The 23858-nt window shown below is 33.0% G+C and overlaps 2 protein-coding genes across 3 annotated transcripts in view; one reads left to right on the top strand and one right to left on the bottom strand.

Annotated features, from left to right (window-relative positions):
• Positions 1 to 23858, bottom strand: part of LOC118198284 (CD151 antigen-like) — a 258214-nt gene that overhangs the window by 218648 nt on the left and 15708 nt on the right. The gene's annotated exons all lie outside the window — the stretch shown is intronic.
• Positions 1 to 23858, top strand: part of LOC118200201 (uncharacterized) — a 114227-nt gene that overhangs the window by 61440 nt on the left and 28929 nt on the right. Inside the window, exon 2 of the mRNA XM_035372141.2 lies at positions 9176 to 9274. Within this exon, the coding sequence (XP_035228032.1) occupies positions 9192 to 9274 (83 nt within the window). The 5' untranslated portion in view covers positions 9176 to 9191. The remainder of the gene's footprint in view (positions 1 to 9175; positions 9275 to 23858) is intronic.

A 23858-nucleotide genomic window follows, 5' to 3' on the forward strand; every position in this document is an offset into this window, starting at 1 on the left:
TGGCATGTCATTTCAGAAAAAGTCCGCTTTTGTGTCAAATACCTATATGTTAGAAGGATGCTATATATAAATCTAATATATATATATATATCCTTTCGAGAGATGGAAAAAGCAGTTTGAGTTTCCTCAATCGACTCAATAGAACGGGAGATATAGAACTGTCCTTTTTTTCCCACAGTGTACATCATACAGTGAGTTTCACTGCAAAGTTCGTTATACACACTAACATAAATGAAATAGTTTAATAGTCAGTACAGTAATAAGCAAGTGAATATCAGAAATAAATTGATTTATGAGTTAAGTTAAAAACATTGGGTCGATATGAGCCTTTTTTTCTGTCACACTTAAATTTTTTTGGATGACAGTTTTTTTTTCTTCTTTAATCAAAGTCATTAAAGGCGCCCTTTAAATACGTAAGTTTCATTCTTCCCGCTTCATCAATTTGTAGCTTATTTTTTGGGGGTTAATATCATTATTTAAAATGCGTGAACGTAATTTTCTGCTTCTATTAATTCAAATTGAAGTTTTAGATTACAAAGGCCACGCGAAATATACTTCCAGTGTTTGGTGAAGGTACTCATTCCAATTAACAAAACGTATGAGAGTGGATTATGAATTCTCGATTCAAAAACCATTATTTTAGAAGATGTTCCATGCTGCAGACGGTTCTCAGATCTTAGTAATGATCATTTGAAAAACTGAACAGAATCTAATTCATGGAGTACTTGCATCGATTTAGAAAAGAGTAAAGAGTTTCATGCATTTCTGTTTTAATTAGATACAAAAAAATATATTCCTTTGACTATTAGGACTAATGGTGTTATCTTTTAATATTTATTGATTTTGATGATAATGAAACCATTCTTTTAATTTTGCATAGTAGTGACCCAAAACTTTCAACAACTCAAATAACCTGGAGAATTTCTTATACTTGAAAATCCCGTAATATGATGATAAATAGGCATTCTTTAATATGTATGATTTTGCGGCAGATTGAGGGCCTGTATATTCGTTATAAAGAAATATTGTGGAAAAAAATTTATAAAGTAATTTTGGAAACATAGATGATCTGTGAGGAGAAAAACTCTGCATACTACATCAAGAAAATGTTTTCTTTCTGAGTAAGTGATTTTGTTTGTTTATTTATTTTTTTTATTTTTATTTATTTATTTATTTATTTATTTATTTATTTTTTGGCAAAACTTCAAAGCATACCAAAGTATTTGGATATATTATGGGTTACAGACGAAAATATCGCAGACGAAAACGTCGCGGAGAAAACGTTGTGGTACGAAACATCGTGGGAGGAACGAAAGCAAATAGTAAACGTCGCAATTGGTAAAACATCGTGGTATAAAATATCGTGGTCGAAAATAAAGCGGTTCAAAAACTTCGCAGTTTAAAAACATCATCGTCAGAAAAATCGCGGTAAAAAATAAAGTACCTGCTAATTGTCGCATGACGATAATATCTTACAGATGCGTTTTTGCAAGGTTTTAAAAGTTGTAAATACATTTTTCCCATAATAATTTGCTAGCGCAAGAAGGAAGAAAGGTGAAAATGTTAATGGCACTTTAAGAATAAACGGAAACAAAACAAGATATAAGTTTCACTATCAGGTTCAATGTTCCTTCTAACCTTCTTCGGGAACATACAAGGACCTGACTCGGAACGGAGAGCTTACTAAAGCTATGTTCACTAATTGTGGTAAGTAGACAGGATACAGACGAAGGGTATACAAAACCCTTTATTTTTCTCTATATACAATAACTTCCGTACTTCGGAATACACTGACCCACCACTCGGGGTCTAACGTAAAATTCTAAAAAATAAAACTAAACTCTAATTTAACTTTAGAATAATACACGTGGAAGATTGGCCTTATAATAGCAGGAAGCGTATGTAGCACAGAGACTGTGAACACTACAATACGTTTTAATTTATCAAGAGGATTAAAACCTCTGGCCTGGAAGGCAAATAGCAACTGCGTAACTTCTAAGGTAAGCGGCCTGCTTCGAACTCACTGCTTCCTCTCTCTCTTGCTTGGCAAAAAGCCACAACTTAAGTACTTGGCGTTCGCCAGACAAACTTTGCATAAAATCCTTAACGCTTATAATTCTGGCCGGAAGTAGAAAATAAGAAGTGAAAGTAAAGATTTAAAATAAAATAAACGTTAGTAAAACTTAAGATCCTTACATACTTCCCGCCAGAGTTAATTAGTTTGAAACTGAGGTCTAAAACGATCTTGTTGAAAACTTTTAGCTCTAGAATCTAACGCGAGGCCAACCTTTTACAAACATAACTTCGTTAGAAACTAGAAAATTTAAAAGAAAGAAATTTGTTACAATAGCAGCTCCCAGGATATACAACAATCTTTTTTTCATCTGTACTGCATCTAACCAGGAGCTTTTATTCAATTCTGGTTCCTTCCAGAGATCTGGAAGGAAAACTAGTTTAATGAAATGTTACACAATGACATGGCAAGTAACATATAGAATTATACTGCTCTTAACATTCTTATTTCATTCATGACTATTTTAATTATCTCTCCCCGTGCTCTCTGACATGTGTTGTAAAAGAACACCGAACACGAATGTGTTTCTGTCTACGTGTGCCACACTTCCTCCTACAATCAAAACACTAACGTGTTAAAATTATACATAACGAGACCTCTTAACACACCCTAATTTCAACTCTAAACCCTGAGGTACTATTCTAAAAGTGGCAAACTCTAAAGTGTAGCGTCAGAGAGCCTAACTACATCATTCAACCTTTACCACATATTCGCCATGATTTAATCTTTACAGTCACACGAATAACAAATTTTTAACATTACTTTCACTTTTACCATATCACGGTATTTCTTAACATTTAAAATAACAGTTCACATGTATATAAGAACATATCAACATGCCGTTAATTTTACACATTTGAAAACATACATTAGTAGTACATTGTTAACTTCTATTCTTTTCAAAGCAAGTGCCAATTCTTTCTACATTGAAATAATACTACATTTCAAAAAGTCTTTCAGGCTAAAACTTCTTTCTTGCTAGAATGTTTTAAATAAAATTTATACAATAACTTTTTACAATGTTCAAGTCTTTACACAACGCTATTATACATCAACTTTAGTTTTACGCACGAGTAATTTAAAAACATAATATGAAAATCGGTCACAACTCATTTCTCGCCCTTTTGGCGATAAAGGTAGACCTCGCATGAGGTAAAACTTCTTGAAATCTGCCACTTGCAGTAAGAATGAAAGATTAACTTAAGTTTGCAAAGTAACATAAAATTTTACTTATCTTTGTAATATTCGGACATCCTTTTCTGGGCCCAGTCTTTAAAGGTACTGCAGATAGTAGCTTGGTTTATCCTCCTTCTTGTACGGGCTCGCCCTTCAGTGCTTTCCTCTGGAAGCTTCCGTTTTTCACCACTACGGCCACCCTTGAACATCTTCCTTCTGTCCTCTGCTTGTGGTCTTGGCCGTTTGAAGGCAGCTGGTCTTGGTGGAACCGGGAAACTTCTGTCGTGATCCTGCTTGGACCTCGTTGTTGGCCGTTCAAATTTTTCTTGTACTTTTTCCTCCGCCGCTGATGGCCCTTCCGCAGTTCGGCGACTTTTGCTGCGGAGAGTTCTGTCGGATGAGTAGATCTTCCGTTTTAAAGCCGGGTTATAGTTGCCGTCATTTCTCCTGGTCCTCTTCACATACGTCGTCCTTCTCCCTTCTTCATTCTGGGGGTGTTCGTGAACTCTGTTTTCTGGACGGTGGAACGGCTTCTTTTTCTTGTTACATTCAATTTTTCCGCGGGGCAATTTTCTTTTCACTTGCTTCTGTCCGTGCCGGATCCTGCAAAAGATCTGAAAAGATTTGCATTTTATTACGATCGAAGTAGGGCTTAATTTGATCAATGTTTGCGGAACAGGTTTCACCATTTCTGGCTTTTAACATTAATTTTTACAACAGCGTGAGTTATTTTTTCTATAACATATGGTCCTTCAAATCGTGGAAAAAATTTGGCAGTTTTATCTTCTGGTGCTGAAGAAAGTGAATGCTTAATTTTTAAAACTTCATCCCCTACTTTATAAGTTACTCCCCGTCGTTTCAAATCATAGTATAACTTCTGTTTTCTTTGTGCTACTTCCGTATTCTTTTTTGCTTCTTTTATTAGTTTTTTTTCTATATCACCCATTTTAAATTCTGGGGCTCTTTGTTGCACATAAAACAATTTATCTAACGGTGTTATAATCTTTCTGCCTAGAAATAACTCAGCAGGAGTTTTGCCCGTTGTATCATGTTTTGCGGTCCTAAGGGCGAAAGCAAATTCATTGACATAGTTATCCCAGCTTTTATGAAAATTTTTAACATAACTACGGATAATTTTCACTATATTTCTATTGACCCGTTCCGCTATATTTGATTGCTGCCGATACGGGACCATTTTTAAATGACGTATGCCCAGTTTTTGGCACATGTCTTCAAATATATTACTTACAAATTGAGGACCATTATCCGATATAACTTTTAGGGGCGCCCCGTATTTTAAAATATATTTATTTAAAATAGAATCGGTAACTAATTTCGCGGAGGCTCGTTTTAAGGGAACAATTTCGGTCCATTTACTAAAATGATCAACCATAACAAGGAGATAGCGACTTTTATTTAACTGACTTTTTGGGAAAGGGCCCAATAAATCGATGCCAATTATTTCATTTGGAAATTCGGATTTAATACTATTTAGAAACCCGGCCGGGCGGAAATTAATATAATTAACTGCTTGACATGTTGGGCAGGACTGGACATACGCCCTTGTTAACTTTTGCAGTTCAGGAAAGTAGACTGCCTCGCGTACGCGTTGGATAGTTTTTCGAATACCAGCATTAGAAGCTAAAGGGCTGTCATGGAGCTCCTGCAGGATATTTAATCTAAGACTAGCTGGGATAACAGGTCGAAATTCGTTGTTGGAATTCGTAGTTTTTGTATAGAATAATAGACCATCTATTAGTTCGTAATGGGCCGCTCTATTTCTTATCGCCACAATATCTTGGTGGCTAAAATTTTCAGGATCCTTCAAATACTCATAAATACTTCCAAACTCAGGATCCTTACCCAGTTCTGTTATTACAGTTTCTCGGGAATTTATTGTACACGCTGTAAGCATTGCAACTTTTACGGTATTACCCTGTTCGTCTAAATTAATTCGTGATAGGGCATCTGCTACGATATTTTCCTTTCCGGGGGTATGCTTGATTACCAGATTTTATTCTTGCAGCTTGAGTGCCCATCTTATTAACCTTGGGGATAAATTTTTCCCTGAGTACAATCTAGTTACCGCGGCATGATCAGAGTATACTGTTATCGGCGCCTTTCCAAAATAGACTCGGAACTTTTGCACTGCTAACAGAACTGCAAGTGCCTCTCTCTCGGTCGCGGAATAGTTTCTTTGTGTTTGATTTAAAGTTCGGCTAAAAAATGCCACGGGCTGCTGATTTTGCGAAAGTACCGCTCCTACCGCATAATCCGAAGCATCCGCTGAAATTTCTAAATTTTCATCCTTTTCAGGAAATTTCAACACAGGGGCTTGCGTTAATGCTTGTTTTAATTTTTCGAAAGCACTATTGGCTTCGGCCGTCCACGAGAATCTTGCCTTTTTCCTTTTTAATTTTAACAATGGCTCAGCGATAGTTGCAAAATCTTTTATAAAGGACCTATAATATGAACAAAGTCCTAGAAAAGAAGAGAGCTTCTTTGCCGTGTTTGGAGTCGGATACTTTTTTACAGCGATTATTTTTGATTCATCTGTCTCGATCCCTTTTTGCGATATTTTGTAACCTAAATATTTTAATTCAGGGGCTGCAAATTTGCACTTTTCGACATTAACTTTTAGACCGGCCTCATTTAATAAAGAAAACACCTGTCTTAAATCCTGTACATGTTGGTCTAGATTATCACTAGTAATAATGATATCGTCTAAATAGATAAATGTGGACTTTCCAAGAACAGGTCTTAACACAATGTCCATGCATCGCTGAAATGTTGCCGGGGCGCCTGAAAGGCCAAACGGCATACGCAAAAATGCATAAGTGCCAGACTTGGTTATAAAAGCAGTCTTAGGCACGTCCTCAGGCCTGACCCCTATTTGAAAATAACCATTCGTTAAGTCTAAAGTCGTCATAAATTTGGTTGATTTTATGTTCCTTAAAATTTCTTCTATGATCGGTAACGGATATACCGGATATTTCGTTATGGAATTTAATTTACGGTAATCAATAGCGAATCTCCACCTTTTTGGATGCTCCAAAGGATAATCATTATTTTTCTTACATAAAACCACCGGGCTAGCATAACTACTTGAGATGGGCGTTATGATCTTTTTACGTAGCATATCGGTAATATGCCATTCTATAATTTTTTCCTTATTCTTATCATACCGGTATGGTTTTTGACGAACTGGCAATGCATCTCCGGTGTCAATACTATGGTTAGTAACCTGAGTAAATCCTGGAATATCACTAAATAACGAAGCAAATTCACTTACCACTTGTCGGATTCTATCTTGCTCGTCATTAGGCAGGTGGTCAAGATTTAACCTTGGCGGTTCAACCTTTTCTACACGCACTGGTTTCATTGTCAGCTTAAGGGACGCTTCATTAAAATCCAGTGTAGCTTGTGCGCCTGAAAGAAAGTCTATTCCTAAGATCAAATTTGCTTGCAGATTCTTTACTATAAAAAACATCACCTTTACTTGTTCGTCCTTGATACGGATATACAAAGGTACTTTACCTACGCACTTACATTTTTCCCCTTGCGCCGCTAATACTGTCGTATTATCCGCGTTATATATGCGGTATTTGCGAAAATACTTTCTAAAAAGGACTTCTGCCACATAGGAACACTGCGCGCCGGTATCCAGGAGTGCGGTGGCCGGGATATTATTCACCAAGACTTCAATCTTCGGAAGAGTCAAATTTTTCACCATTACTGTATTTAACTTGTAGGAAGAGGGGTTTTCGTGGCCTTCGGATTTCCGCACCCTCTCGTCAGCAGAAATCCGTTTTAGTTTAAATTATTTTCCCTTTCCGTGCTTTCCTTCTTTTTCCCCTGGCCTTGAGACTTTTTTCCTGGGTTGCTATTGAACTGTCGACGTTCGCCGGCTGTTTTTGAATGCTCGGGTTTCCTTGCCCACTGATTCGCTTTTTCTCCGTAGCCGTATGCTTGAGTTTGCTGTAGTCTTGGCGTACCAAATTGGTTTCGCTGTTGATATTGGCATCTTCTTTCGACGTCCGCCCTTCTTCTACTTTCAAACTGGATTTCTAGCTCAAATAACTTTTCCAGTGTAGTCGGATTTCTTAATTCAATAAAGTCTTGCACTTGGGGCAGTAACCTCGGCAAAATCACTTGAATTATTTCAGGATCCGGACGGTTTCCATACAAGAGCTTGAAAACGTGAATTTTTCTTAAAATAAAGCTCGAGAGGTTTTCGATTCTTTGTTGATATATACTAAAAAGTTCCGTTTCTAATTTCGCACGATCCCTTACAACAGGGAAGGCTTTTAGTAGGGCAGTCTTGAAATTTTCGTAAGTATAGGTGGGACTTCCTGCTTGACCCAAGAGACTTCTGCCGATACATTTGAACCAGTTAAGCGCTTGGCCCCTCAAAGCGCTGGTAGCTAAGGTAACTTTTTGAAACTCGTGCACGGGGTAGAGCATGAAGTGGTCATCCAATTTTTCCAAAAAACTGGTTACCGGTGAGTTTCCATTAAACGTTGCTTCTGGTTTCATCGAAGCGCGCATGGTCTGGACGATGTAACCGAATCCTTCCAGGGCGGCAGCTGGCATTTCTGGATTCTGAGCCGTTTCTGCAGGCAGCACAGGTGCTTCTTGAAACTCGGCCATGGTTATTCTTCTTCGTCGGGCGCCACTATCAGGTTCAATGTTCCTTCTAACCTTCTTCGGGAACATACAAGGACCTGACTCGGAACGGAGAGCTTTTAAAAGCTATGTTCACTAATTGTGGTAAGTAGACAGGATACAGACGAAGGGTATACAAAACCCTTTATTTTTCTCTATATACAATAACTTCCGTACTTCGGAATACACTGACCCACCACTCGGGGTCTAACGTAAAATTCTAAAAAATAAAACTAAACTAATTTAACTTTAGAATAATACACGTGGAAGATTGGCCTTATAATAGCAGGAAGCGTATGTAGCACAGAGACTGTGAACACTACAATACGTTTTAATTTATCAAGAGGATTAAAACCTCTGTCCTGGAAGGCAAATAGCAACTGCATAACTTCTAAGGTAAGCGGCCTGCTTCGAACTCACTGCTTCCTCTCTCTCTTGCTTGGCAAAAAGCCACAACTTAAGTACTTGGCGTTCGCCAGACAAACTTTGCATAAAATCCTTAACGCTTATAATTCTGGCCGGAAGTAGAAAATAAGAAGTGAAAGTAAAGATTTAAAATAAAATAAACGTTAGTAAAACTTAAGATCCTAAAACTAAAACAATAACATATTAGCAAACGTGAAAGAAAATAATTTGATATTTAACTAAGCAATTTGTATAGAGGTAACTGATGCAGTTATTTATTTTTCTTTTTCTAAGCATTTTTAGACTGTATCTCTCATGAAGAATTATTAGTAAATTATTTTGCTATTTTGCTCTTGAACTGAATTTTATGGTCTAAGTGCGAAGAACGTGATATTAAATAAATAAAGGTAATAGACAAAATGTTTAAAAAACGCCCCTTTGGACATAATTTCAAATTTGAAACCTTTCAGATTTTCTTTTCGTTTTTTTATTTTATTAAAATTTGTTTTAATTTTTTGCTGTAGCTTGCGCATTAAAAGCATTAAAAGAATTCTTAGTTTACATGCTCTGTGCATTAAATACATTTCTGCAGAACCGTTCCCAAAGTATACCTGTTTTGGGACTATTCATAAATCAATTAGCGCAAATATTCGCATTTCAGCGTATATCCGAATTTATAAGTAAACGTCCTTGAAAATTTAGAACCTGCAATTCTACTTTCAGAAGTTTTAGCTTATCGGATTGGGATGGAATAATTTTAATTCTTTTAATTATTTATTCGCTGGAATAATTTTTTATTTATTTGGCGCATATTGTATATTTTATTTATTAAATTTACTTTTTTTTAATTTTCAGACTCTTCGCTTCAGCGATGTCAAGACTTAGCGAACAGAGTTTAGTTGTCTTGTGCTGCTTCACATGCCTATATCTATGTGCAGAAGCTCTCGACTGCAGGTTAGTAAATTAATTCTCATTAGATACATTATTAATTCTGTACCTATTTCTTTTTATTGCAGTGGACTGCATGTCAAATTCAGTTATTGTTCCTTTTTGTAAGCATTGACGTAAAACTGATTTTGGAAGATTTTAATGATTTAGTTAAAGAACTCAGAATAACATTTTTTTTTTTGCTTCTGTTATATGAAATACCCATTTCACACACCATTGCTTTAATTTCAATTCCACTGATAGTTTTAAAAACAGTTCATAAGGTATTTTCTCCCACCTTCCAGCATGCTTTCGTGGTATAACAATAGCACACACGGCGCGTAATCGCGAGAGGTTCAAGTTCGAATCCCAGCAAAAGCCTTGCACATTTCTCACATCTCCTGCTTCAAAATAATGTAATGACTCTACAAGTTAATACTTAAATAAATATTTTCTTCTTAAATAATGACCCGTTCTTTTTCTTCCTGCCGTTAATTAAGAAACTGCAATTTTCAAAATCTTTCATACACCCTTATAATCAGTTAATTGCTTTTATAATTGATTAACAAAAATAATTCTTCGCCAACAAATGGCTGCTGTTAAAATGAACTATATTTCTCTTTCTAGATAAAAGCGTTTACTAATAAATATTACGCAAATGAATTTTTACTGTATTTTATAAAATTTAAAAGCGTATTCTAAGTTGATTTCCTTTGGAATGCAATTATTTTCAAGCTTAATTGTGATGTACTCTGATGGGAAATTTGAAGTAAATGTAGAGACGCAGAACAACATTAAAAGAGAGGAAAATCCCCACGAAAGGAACCAGTCACGTAATATTAGGATTTCAGTAACCTTTCAAAGACTTTCTTCTCTAAATCATTGATCACGGAACGTCAAACTAAATAACTGCCAAGAAGACAAACAGAAGCAAAAACACAATCAAACCTCGAAATAGCTCCAAGGTAATTTCTTTCTTAGATGATTCAACTAGGTGCATTTTATTCGCTCCGCGATGGCAACACGCAGAACAACTGGGATAATCATCGCAAGAAATTTAGTTCTTTCGGCCTATTCGGGAAAGAAAATATTGCTTGCGAGGATGAATCCTCCGAAAGGAAAGAGCTAATTTCAATTTAAATTAAATTTTGGAAACGAAGAGTAAATACCAAGCGTACAAAACAAAATAATAATAAAATAAAAAATCTGCAATTTTAAACTGAAAAAGTCGAATACCTTGATACTAATAAAGTCTAATACCTTGAACAATTTACCATTAAAAATTGGAAAACTTAAAAACAATATTTAATAAACCAAAAATATTATACAATTAAAAGAAATTGTGATCTGATCTTGGCATGTAGATTCAGTTTAATGCCCTGAAACAATTAAAGCCTGTACAGTTATGGTAAACATTTTAGTTTAGGAATTAGATCCTCCCCAATTGAAACATATAAAATGCATTAAATCCGCAGATATTAGAAAATATATTCAAATTGAACTGTCAATGAACAATATTTTGACTCTAATATTTTTGTTTATATTTTTTTTTTCTAACTGCAGCTTCTGAGTAATATTGCACGAGCTTCAAGCAAATGCAATCGTTTTCTTTGCTCTATAGGTTTTTTTTATTCATTATCTATTCATATTATTATTATCTATGTTTTGTAACAGTTTATGTTTCAGAGAATGGCAATATAATATGTTGTTCTTTTTAGAGAGTTAGTGTAACTTTTGTTTTCCTCATTTGAGAGTATGAGTAAAGGAATTATTTAATTATTGTAGAGTCATAAATAACTAAAGAGATATAGATAGATATTTCCAAGTAATAAATAGTTCTTGAGGTAACAAATTTGGCGAGAAATTTTGAACATTTGTCAAAGTAACAAAATGGTGGAGGAAAATAGCAGTGATATTATTTCGCTGCCTATTAACGCTATATAGAAGCTTATAAAGTTGTTTAATCGTCTTTTTAATCTTTCTGTATTATTCAAAATATACACTGCGGGGAGGGAAGGGGGACAGTTCTATATCTCCCGTTCTACTGGACCGATTGAAGTTGGAAATTCCACTTGCGTTTTTCATGTCTCGAAAGCGCAACTTAGGATATTTATTAGATTCATATATAGCGTTGTTCCAATATAGGTATTTTGACACAAAGTCGGACTTTTTCTGAAATGACATGCCATTTTTTCCATATTTCGATTCTACGACTCAAGTTATGCCAAACTGCCAAATTTTGTAAAAATCGCAGGAGTAGGATTTTTAAAATATTGCTCACAAAATTTAAGCTCCTCAGTGTTAATTGAATTACATACATATTTATTAATATCTCTGACTTTATTAAACTTACTTGATTCTACCTTTCACATTTCTAAATTCAGGTTCATTCCAAAAAAATTCGCCAAATTTTTATAAATTATTTTTAAAATTTGTATTTTTCATAAATTTTTCGAGAAACCATTTCAATTATAACGTATAAAATTTTTGCCATCAGCTTAAAGTAGATGTATTTCTAAGCATACCTGAAAAAATTAGAGTTTTTTATTCAAAATTTCCTAAGATATTAGCGGATTTATATTTTGGCGCCTTTTGACATTTGGCGTATTTATTAAAAAGCGATAATAACGAAAATGTGGTGCAGCACTTTGTCAATATTATTTGAAACGTATGAACGGTGACTTTTTTCCTCCGCTCGTGCAAAAAAGAAAAAATCTGATGTGCACACCACATGATTTCCTTGTACGGAATATTAAATTATACGCATTTTTTCTTGCATTTCGTTTAAACTTATTGGATTGAATTAAATCTACTTCGCCGAAAGCACATAAACCACAATAGAATAAATGCATTCTTTAAAATTCACTCTGTTTATCATAGCGACACTCTGGCGCTAGGTTCACTTAACAGTATTATATTTCGTTCATATTATAACTCAGAATGCACAAAATTTTTATCTAATCGTTGCCACATGTTCTATTCAAATACTATAATAAAGCTAGAATGATGTATAAAAAAAAAAAAAAAAAAAAAAAAAAAAACAGATTTTCACGGACGATTGAGTATTTCTCATTCAATTAATTCAGTTCTCACTTCGCGAAAAGGTAAAAGTACATAAAAACTCAAAGTATCTGTATTAAAAATTGCGAAGTAAATCTTAAACACTTATTTCCTCGAAAAAAATTCCAGAAAGGATTAAGCATGATTTAATTCGCAATAACAAATGAAGGCGTTATTTCTGTTGTTGCGAAGCTACGTTTCTCTAGATTGGCAACAAATCCACTACTCTGCTGTTTCAAATGTAAACAAGCAATGGCCGCCATCAAAAAAAATATTAGGCTTAGCGGCACAACTTTAAGATTTTAAAACTTTAACAACTTTAAAACAACTTTAAAATTGTTGGTAATTCTAAAAATATTGCATACAGATTTCCTAAATGCATAAAACTTTAACCGGAAGATAAGAACAACATAATTCAAGCATTTTTAGAGCAAACAATGTACAATTTACAAACATATAAGAGTAAAGAAACTGAGATCACTGAGCCGGGTAATAGAGGGGATATATATATAAATATATTTATATATGTTTAGCGCGGCCGATTGCAACCAAAATGCGAAGTGCACATCTACATGTTATAGAAGTCCTATCTACAAAATTTCAACGTTCTGAGGCTACTCGTTTCTGAGTTATGCGAGATACGTACGTACGTATGTACGTACATACGTTCGTACGGACGCCACGAAAAATTCTCTTCGGAATTAATTTTAAAGCAGTTTTATAATTTTTTGGAGGAAAAGAGTCTTTTATTCTGTCCTTACGTACAGATATCATGCAAAAACTTTGTTAAATTGCATTCGAAAGCGGTCAAAATGGATATTTTCGTTGAAATATGCTGCCTGAAACTTTTCGCAATTACAATACTTCCTTTTTACTTCGTACAAGGAAGTGAAAGGCAAAGTTTGCTATAAATTAAGAAGTTTGCCGAGTGAATTTTTCTTGGCGCAAACTAAAAAACAAATTCTCCATGATAAATTTTTAAATTCCTCCGTAAATGTCGCCCGAAATTTTACAAAATTTAATATTTAGGTATAATTTGAGTCGTAAAATCGAAATATTGAAAAAAATTGGCATGTTATTTCAGAAAAAGTTCGATTTTTATGTTAAAATACTTATGTTAGAACAATGCTATATAGAAATCTAGTATATATCCTAAGTCAAAAAACGCAATTTGAATTTCGTCATTCGGCCCAGTAGAACAGGAGATATAGAGTCTTCCGCCTCCTCTTTTTCGAAGTGTACTTGTGAATTTATACGTTAGTCCCGTATGAGATATAAGTCTTAAAACGGCATTTTGCGTTGAATCAAAGTAAACGCATTAACACTTTTTAGACTGTTGACACCAAATATTATCATTTTGTGTTACATTTAAAGAAATTATATAAGGAAGAATCTAAATGAACATGTGCATGTTTCTCGCACTGTGAAAAAACGACGTCACCTAGAGCTATCAAATTCTGAATAACATAGTCCTCCATCCAAGAATGGGCACCTGGAAGCTCGAATTTTGAATTTTGAATTCCTTTTATTATTTATTTCACATTTTGAAAAACTTTAACGAATTTTTCATTAACAAACCTAACGAGCAGTGGCAACACTCCACGGAACAAAACCTTTTTTGTATCCAGCGCGCGACACTGTCTATTGGAAAGTCTAAAGATATGTTGTTTTTAAATATTTTGTGATTTTGCTGTTGAATCAAATTCTGTGCGGCATAAGAGCTAAGAACGTGTTTACTTTGGTAGTTAAAGTGAACACACAAAACGTTAATAATTAAGAAAATGATAAATAATTTTTCTAGCCATCTAACTAAGCAAATTGAACACTGATATGATAAACTGAGAAAACAGTGAAAAATATATTAAAATGTATGCCAACATTTAACCCTGCTTCGGGAATTCTAAATGTATACTACAATGTTGCTTTTAAATTTTTTTTGTAATTTTGCTGTTGAGTTTTATATAGCATAAGTGCGAAGAAAGTGATGCTTAATAATAAAGCTAAAAAGACAAAAAAAGGGGTTAGCACGAGTGAGTGTAACAGCAGATTGGTATACTATGAGCTCAGCGAGAGCGTAAAAGACCTGAACAAATCGTTTTGAGCGACCGTTAAAATTTGAAATAGTTTAGTTCCTTATTATTACTATTATTATTATTTCACTTGGGAATTTTCAAAAAATATTTCTTTCAAGCGGTATACTTTCTGTTTCGTAGGGCCGGCGTCCATGAAATGAATGCAATAAACATCTCGATAAGGTCTCTTCCTAGGTATTAAAAACAATTAATTACATACAGATTAGAAATTTGGAAGCTGCATAGTCGCTGTTTCATTTTAAAATACCGTATTACGATAATAATCTCAGATGCAATATAATCAGGTTTTAGTACTCAATCCTAAATATCTCTTAAGACGGTTATAATTTTAGAAATGAATCAAATAAAGTCGGCTTCCAGACTAAGATTTTTTGGTACTATTCGGTTTCGAGGGTCGTCAAAAATCGCCAAACTATTGTTGATGCCAATGTTGCCAAAAATAATTGTGGCAAACCTAATAATTGCGGCGAGAAAGGAAGTATAATAGTAAATAACTATTTAAGATTGATGTTTTAATTTAGATGGAAGGTTAATTTCATATAATACTTTTTTATTATTATAATTTATATGAAAAAGGCTAAACATGACTGAATGGAAGCATAAGAGTAAATAACTATTTCAGATCATTATTATAATTTATATAAAAATTGCTAAACATAACTGAATGGATGCCTGCATCGCTGTTTCGCTACCGACTTATCGCTAAAGCATAATTTCATTTCGTTGGTTGTTCAAACGTAATTTTCTATAATGAATGACGCTTTTTCTTTGAAAATATTCTTGGTAAAGTGCAGAATCGCTCACTTATTTGTTTGCCGCTTTTTACAAGCAATTTTCTTTTACTTTTTAAGTGAAAATAGGTCGATGTGTACATAGGTAAAGTCAAGGGTGTGCGCAGTACCATTTTTGTGCAATTCTAGGATTTTTTTTTTTTTTTAAGTGAAAATAGGTCGATGTGCACATGGATACCGAGTATGTGCAATTCTTAAAAACGCGTCAGCAGTGGGTGATTCTGCACTTTACCCAAAATTCTATTCCCGAGTTTTCATCATGGGCAATTCCCAAATTGTTAAATCCATAGGATATCAAAAAAGGATTTAAAATCAAAAAAGGGTTTAAAAATTAAACTAGTATTTCAATGGCGTCTTAAGAAATATAGAACTATATAAACTTACGCAATCTGAAATCAGCACGTACGCTAGATTCAGCGCGCTGTTAAATGGGCTTGTTTGCTAGATTTGGCGCTTTTTCGCATACATTTTCGCTGCAATTTTTTACGGCCCTCGAAACCGAATAGTACCGATTTTTTTTATCTTGTGATATCTTTCAGTTAAAAAAGTCAATAAAGTTTATATTTTGATGTGAAATTTTGATATGGCATTTAAATTAGTCAGGAAAAATTTTCATTAGTACTTCATTCCAAATCGATTGCCTTTAACGGAGATCCATCTCCCGCAGTTATTGATAAAGGCCTTAAAAAATCCTTTATTCTTTCTATCATAAAAAATATTTTACCTTTAAAAATAATCAAGTAACTTATGATGTCATCTCATTTTATCCTTCTATCAGCTACAAAACTGCTCATTTGTCAATAGTTTAGCTTTCACATTATGTTCTTCCCTTTCAATAAAATTTGTTCATTTCTTAAAAACTCCACTTTTGATTTGAATTTTTCGGGAATTTTTAGCATTTGTTGTGACTGTATTTTTATATTATGGGCAAATTAAAAAATGTCGTATCAGTCTTTGGTTTGAAATGAAGAAATAATTTAAAGAAAGAAATTATAAACTTGTCGCATAATAAAAATTTGGATTTGGATTCGGCTAAAATTATTCATAAAGCATTTTCAATTAGTGAATTTGATTGCTTTAGAACTCTCACCAATAACTATACATTTCAAATTGTTTTTACTAACTATATTGCGAGATACGTATAAGAAATTTAAAATAATCATAGTACAAGTTAATTAAATACATATTTCGGATACTAATTAATGTTATCTAAATATTTTAAATAAAAGGATGTCTATAATGCGAGGTCAACTCAATGTAGCAGTGCATACAGGATCTGTTAGATGTAGCACTTTTTTCTATCAACTTGTTACATCAGAAAGAGCTCCGTAGTTCTCTTCGCGCAGAAATGTTCGTTTCCAGAATTATTTCAGTTCCTTATTTTCGGAAATATAATTCTATAAAATATAATTCTGTTCTGTTTTGAATTGTTTTTGGAAATAATTCTAAATAGGGTGTTAGTATGAACTAATCCTGCCTGAGCTAAACTATTCCTGCAGGAATTTATGTACTATGTTTCTCGCACTGTGAAAAAAACAACGGTATCTAGAGACATTAAATTTTGAATATTGTAATCCTCTACTCGAATATGGGCATCTGGAAGCCCAATTATGGAATTCGGAATCTGTTTTTTTTATTATTTCATGTTTTGTAAAATTTTAACGAATTTTTGATTAACAAACTCAACGATTTCAAAGCGACCAATGGAAACACTGTACGAAAAAAAAAATTATCTCCAGAGCGCGAGACTGTGTATCGGAAATTCTGAAGATATGCTCTTTTTAAATTATTTTGTGATATTGCTGTTGAATTGAATTTTATGGTTCAAGTGCGAAGAACATGATATTTAATAAATAAATTATATTTAATAATTTAAATATATAATTTAAATGAACATAATATTTAATTTATGAATTTTTAAAAATTAACACAAAACGTTAAACAAATGCCCCGTTAAGCGTCATATAAGCTTTCAGATTTTTTTTGTTAATTATCATAGTTTTTTTTGTTATTATTTATTTAATTTTTTGAAGCATGTGATGTGAAAACTATGTAATACCTTCACCGGGACTCAAACGTTGGATTTCTCGAATACGCGTCAAGTATACTTCCAGTTACACCACGAAGGCATGCGGAAAGGAGGGAGAAAATACCTTGCAAACTGTTTCATGAAGTATTTCATGAAAGTTATCATGACTTACATCTCTGTCACGAAAATAGAACACTTGGAAACATGGTAGGCAGGGATAAATTCAAGAAAGCATAGGGCTCAAATTAACAAATCTAAAAAAAATATTTATACTTTATTGCCCTTTTTTTTAATACTTTTTTCCTAAAAGGTATTGTCGTTTTAGTTATACATATTTTGTAAACTTACGCAGTAATTTGCGTAGATATTCTGTCTTTGCTCGTAGTCTTTCATGTTCACAGAACATTGAAATGTAAATATTTCAAAAACAGCCTCCATTATATATCAAATAAAAAGAGAAACAATAAAAACCAAACTCATCCTAAATTCTTCCTTTTCAATACTCTAGACATATCACGATTTTTGTAACAATACGGGCTTGCAACGAAAGCTGTTTTCAATACAAAAGCGAATACTATTTGCGCAACTTGAAATCGAAAAACTCAAAGTGTACTTAAAATAACTTTCCTGTCCTTGGTTATTTCGATATCTGGTTTTACAATTGTCCCCACCACTTTAGAAAATAAGAAACAGTGTATGAAAAGCAGACGTTTATCAACTACTTTTATTTCGGTGGTAAAAAGACAATTGTCATTCTCTCACAGTAGTTTCCGGAAGCATATATATTGATCGCAAACTTGCGACTGCGCGAGTTTATTCTTCAACTTCGAATAGGACTGATGTGGAAAAGTTTACTAAAAACGGAAATAAAACTTCGGTCACGAGATTTTGCCACTTTTGTTTTGAGCTTTCGTTCAGGTGCTTGTACTTTATTTTCAATCTCTGTTACATTACCATTATATAATGGAAATCTACGAGAAATAGAAGTGCTCCCGTATTTTTATGGGGAAAATTCTGCTTATTTACTTCTGATACATTTGAGTTTGTTCTTTGATAGAATTCTACTCATTTATTTGTGGAATTTTATTATTTAAACTAATAAATTTCGTTTATATTTATCTGTTGTTTTTCAAGGTTCTTATTAACATCTTTGATGCAGGATAGCAAATCCAATCAAAATATAAAGCTGTTGCTAAAGTATGTAGCTTAAGAATTATTTGGGTTAATTGAAAGCAGAACACTAGCAATCGTAGCCTAAAGAAAATAATTTCTGGCATAGTTTTCCATCATTTTCTAAAATCGTCTTCTAGAGTTTCATAATCTTACAGATTCCTTCCTCGCAGAAAATGCTTAGCTGTTTTGCAAAGGTAGCTGTAAAGGAATTTCAAGAACCTTCTCAGAGTCGACTTTTTTGACATTCAAATTATTTTGCAGAAATTAGAATAGATAGATAGCTAAAGAATACGAAATCTAAAGAATACAGTGGTTGATTTTCCCTTTTTATATCCTTTAATTTTTATAACGTTACTTGGACAACATGTACAGTGGGTACAAAAAGTATTTGCACACATACATTTTTGTTCACAATTTATAAGAAAATGCATTAAAAAATACAAAAATTGGCATTTAAAAAATAGAATAAGCTTATTCATTTAAATTAATTACAAAAAATACAATAATATTAATAAAAAACATTTTTTGCAACAATATTAAAATAGCTTATGTCAAAAATGTATTTGCACACTCAACTCAACTTTAGCAAATTTGCATTTTTATGCTATTATTTGACAGTCATCCCTCAGTAAATAACATACGTAAGACGACTATAAAAGGAGGTGTTGTCGAAACGTTATCAGTTGATTGTCGATTTCAAATTGTAGTGGCACCTAAGAAATCTGAACTGCCGATTTCGAAAAAATTGTTTCTCTACGTGCAAATGGCCTAAATTATCGAGAAATAGGTAAAAAAGTAAATGTTTGCTTCTCTATTGTTCGGTATATTATAAAACGTCATAAAGAAAGAGGATCTACATCAAATAACTTGCACTCTGGACGCCCAAAGAAACTTTCACTGCGAATAAAGCGAAAAATCATAAGAGAAGCATCGAAAAATCCATTTGTTAGTGCAATTACTTTAGCCAATGATGTCGCTTCAACATCTGGAGTTCAAATCTCTGCCCAAAGTGTTCGAAATGTCCTGCACGATGCACACATTTATGGGAGATCTCCAAGGAAAAAAACCTCTCATAACTGAACGAAATAGAATGAAGAGACTTGAATTCGCTAAGGAATATATTAATATGCCAATTGATTTCTGGAAGAATGTCATATTCACCGACGAGAGTAAGTTCAATATCTTTAAATCAGATGGCAGAAAATTAGTTTGGAGAAAACCTTGTACTGCTTTTCATACCAAAAATGTGTTACCTACAGTTAAACATGGAGGAGGTTCTGTTATGATTTAGAGGTGCATGGCTAGCGAAGGAGTTAGTAATTTGTGTTTCATTGATGGGAATATGACAGCTCGAACCTATATTGATGTGTTGCGAGATAACTTGCCACAAAGTGCAATAAAATTGGGTATCAGTAATTCGTACTATTTTCAGCAAGATAACAATCCCAAGCACACTGCCGGTATAACACGTATGTGGTTGCTTTATAATGTACCCAGAAAACTTGCCGCTCCACCACAATCACCAGACTTAAATCCTTTGGAAAATTTGTGGAATTTTTTTGATTTAAAAATAAGAAAAAGTAAGATTTCAAGCAAATCTGCCCTTAAACAAGCCCTTATTGAAGAATGGTCGAATACTGACTCTACTGTTACAGACAATTTAATTAAATCAATGCCAGCAAGATTACAAGCAGTAATAGATGCTAAAGGAATGCATACTAAATATTAGTTATTTGAAATTTGCTTATATACTTTATTTCTTTTGTATTCATGCAGGTGTGCAAATACTTTTTTGATACGAGATATTTTAATTTTGTTACAAAAAAGCATTGTTATTTATATTATTGTAATTTTTCTGTTTGTTTTGGATGATTAAACTTATTCTGATTTGGCAATACAATTTTTTTTATTTCTCATTGCTTCTTTTTATGAATTGCAAACAAAAATGTAGGTGTGCAAATACTTTTTTTACCCATAATAGTTTGGTGCTGCCTTGATGAATAAGGATACCTTATTAAATGACCAAATGGACAAAGTTTACTCAATTTTTGCTTTTAATTTGATGAGTGCTTTTACCTCAGAGCCTGACAGCCTCAGTGCTTGTTTCTCATCATTCTATCATTTTAGAACAAGCAAGAAAATATTTTTCTCGCAATCCTATGAACCATACAACATTAGATGGTTGATAATAATCAACTACTAAAAAAAAACTTTAAAAAAAATCTAAAAGGTTTCAAATTTTAAATTACGTCCAAAGGGGCGTTTTTTAACGTTTAGTGTGTTACCTTTATCTATTAAATACCATGTTCTTTGCACTTAAACCATAAAATTCGGTTCAACAACAAATTCGCAAAATAATTTTAAATTGAGCATATCTTTAGAATTTCCGATACACATTTCCACGCCCTGCAGATAAGAAGGTTTTTTCCTCCGTAGAGTGTTGCTATTGCTCGCTTTGAAATCGTTGAATTTGTTAATCAAAATTTCGTTAAAGTTTTGCAAAGTATGAAATCGAAAATAAAACAATGTCCAAATTTGAAATTTGGGCTTTCAGATGCCCATGTTCGCAGAAGGATCACGTCATTCAAAATTGGATGGCTCTAGGTTCCGTTGTTTTATCACAATGAGAGAAATATACAAAATTTATGCAGATTCTTCATTATTTAATTTCTTCAAATATAATACAGAGCGATTGCATCCAATTTCATAGCTATAAACAGAGTTCCGATTCTTGCCGATCAGCGTTGCTAGTTCGTTCTGATTTAAATTTTACGTGGTTGTTCTTTAAATCGTTTTGCTAAGATGCAAAAGTCTATGTGATCAGCATTACCTCATGATTCAAGAACTTTACGAAAAGTGATTTCTTGAATTCAGAAACATATGTCAGTATCTACATTTATAAACAATGAAATCATCCTCCTTTTTCCTTGGGCAAAGAAGCTAAAAGATAATTTTATGTCACACCATGTGGAATTAAGAAAATTAAATATCATATTTTCAATTTATATATCCTATGGATTTCACGTGTGCATCCTACTACACACGTTTGACGATTAGCTATTTTTATAATGTTTATCCCATTAATATGAATAATAAAAAATTTCCAAAATCATATATTTACATTTCGGTTACAAAGTCTAATTCTTCTACTTGTGTACTTTGGTCTACGTAAAACTATGAAACTTCGTGATAATAATAATGAAACTTTCGAGCAATTAAAAATTAAATATTCTCTGTTCGGTTTTTTGGGACCCAAAAGGGTTATTCGTTCCGAAATGGGATTTTGCGTCGAATCACTATAAATGTGTCATTTTACTTTTCATTGCAATCTGTTACCATTCGTGAAAATGTAAGATGTTTATCTTTCAAAATCAATCAGTCGTCGATTAAAAAACTAAGCTATTTGGTAGCAATAGCTTCGTCTTAAGAATATTCGTTTTAGTGCTGATTTCATATTCTGGGGAACTTTAATAAATTTTTGATTAACAAACTCAAAGGTTTGAAAACCAGCAGCGATGGAATAAAACACTTTTGTCTTCCGCGCCGGAGATTGTCTATAGGAAATTCTGAAGACATGTTGTTTTTTACTTCCTTGTGCGAAGTAAAAAAGAAATATTGTAATCGCGAAAAGTTTCAGGCAGCATATTTCAACGAAAATATCCATTTTGACCGCTATCGAATGCAATTTAACGATGTTTTTGCGTGATATCTGTACGTAAGGACAGAATAAAAGACTCGTTTACTCCAAAAAAAATTATAAAACTTATTTAAAATGAATTCTGAAGAGAACTTTTCGTGGCGTCTATGCGTACGTACGTATGTACGAAATACATATCTCGCAAAACTCAAAACGAGTAGCCTCAGAAAGTTGATACTTTGTATATAGGACTGCTATAACATGTAGATGTGCACCTCGTATTTTGGTTGCAATCGGTCGCACCAAACATATATAAATATATTTACTCCTTTCAATGATCTCAGTTTCTTTAGTCTTATATGTTTATAAATTGTACATTTTTTGCTTTAAAAATGATTGAATTATGTTGTTCTTATCTTCCGGTTAAGGTTTTTATGCCTTTATTAAATCTGTATGCAATATTATTATAATTATCAACAATTGTAAAGTTGTTTAAGTGCCGCTAAGCCTAATAATTTTTTTGATGGCGGCCATTGCTTGTTTATATTTGAAACAGCAGAATAGTGGATTTGTTGCCAATCTAGAGAAACTTAGCTTCGCAACAACAAAGATAACGCTTTCATTTATTATTGCGAATTAAATCATGCTTAATCCTTTGTGGAATTTTTCCGAGGAAATAAATTTTTAATATTTACTTCGTAATTTTTTTAATATAAATATTTTGAGTTTTTAATGTATTTTTGCCTTGTCGCGAAGTAAGAACTGAAGTAATTGAATGAGAAATACTCAATCGTCTGTGAAAAACTGTTTCTTTTTTGTTTTGTTTGCTTAATTTCTTTTATACATCGTTCCAGCTTTATTATAGTATTTGAATAGAACATGTGGCAACGATTAGATAATTCTCTAAATGACATAAATTTTGCGCATTTTGAGTTATATAATATGAACGAAATATAATACTGTTAAGTGAACCTAGCGCCAAACTGTCGCTATAGTAAACAAATAGAGTAAATTTTAAGGAATGCATTTATGCTATTGTGGTTTATGCGCCGTCGGCGAAGTAGATTTAATTCAATCCAAGAAGTTTAAATGAAATGCGAGAAAACATGCGTATAATTTAATATTCTGTACAAGGAATTCATGTGGTGTACACATCAGATTTTTTAAAAATATTTTCTTACTTTGCTGTTGAGCTGAATTTTATATGGCGTAAGCGCAAAGAGCTGAATATTTAATAAGTAAAGTTAACATCCTAAACGTTAATAATAAAAAGACAAAAAAAAAAAAAAAAAAAGTAAGTCATCTTACTAAGAAAGCTAAACACATATTATGAACAGAAAAAAGACTGAAAGAAATAAAAGAATATATGCATATATGCGAACACTTAATACTAAATCGAGAATTCTAAACATATGTTGTTATGCTGCTTCTAAAAATTTGTGATTTTGTTACTGAATTGTATGAGGCGTAAATGCGAAGAAAACGATGCTCAATAATAAAGCTGAGAAAGGAGGGTTCGCAAGTGGGAGTGCAGGAGCAGACTGGTAGATAGCGAGTTTAGCGAGGAGCATGAAAAAACTTAAGAAACCCTTTTGGGCGATCAATAAAGTCTGAAACCTTTCAGATTTTTTTATCAAATTTTAATTAAAAGTAGAACTTCATCAGATAAAAAGAAGTTTTCATTTAAGAAGAAAAACCAATTATCTGTATGTTTTTTTAATTGTTGATTAGTATTTCAGCAAAAAAATAAAATGTTGAATTTTTTACATTCAAATTTAATTTACACGTCATAATATACGCTGATAAATATTTCTAATTCTAAAAGAAA

Source organism: Stegodyphus dumicola, chromosome 2 (genome assembly GCF_044657685.1).
Source record: "Stegodyphus dumicola isolate Sdum_Otavi_A_Nest chromosome 2, ASM4465768v1".
NCBI classification, from domain to species: domain Eukaryota; kingdom Metazoa; phylum Arthropoda; class Arachnida; order Araneae; family Eresidae; genus Stegodyphus; species Stegodyphus dumicola.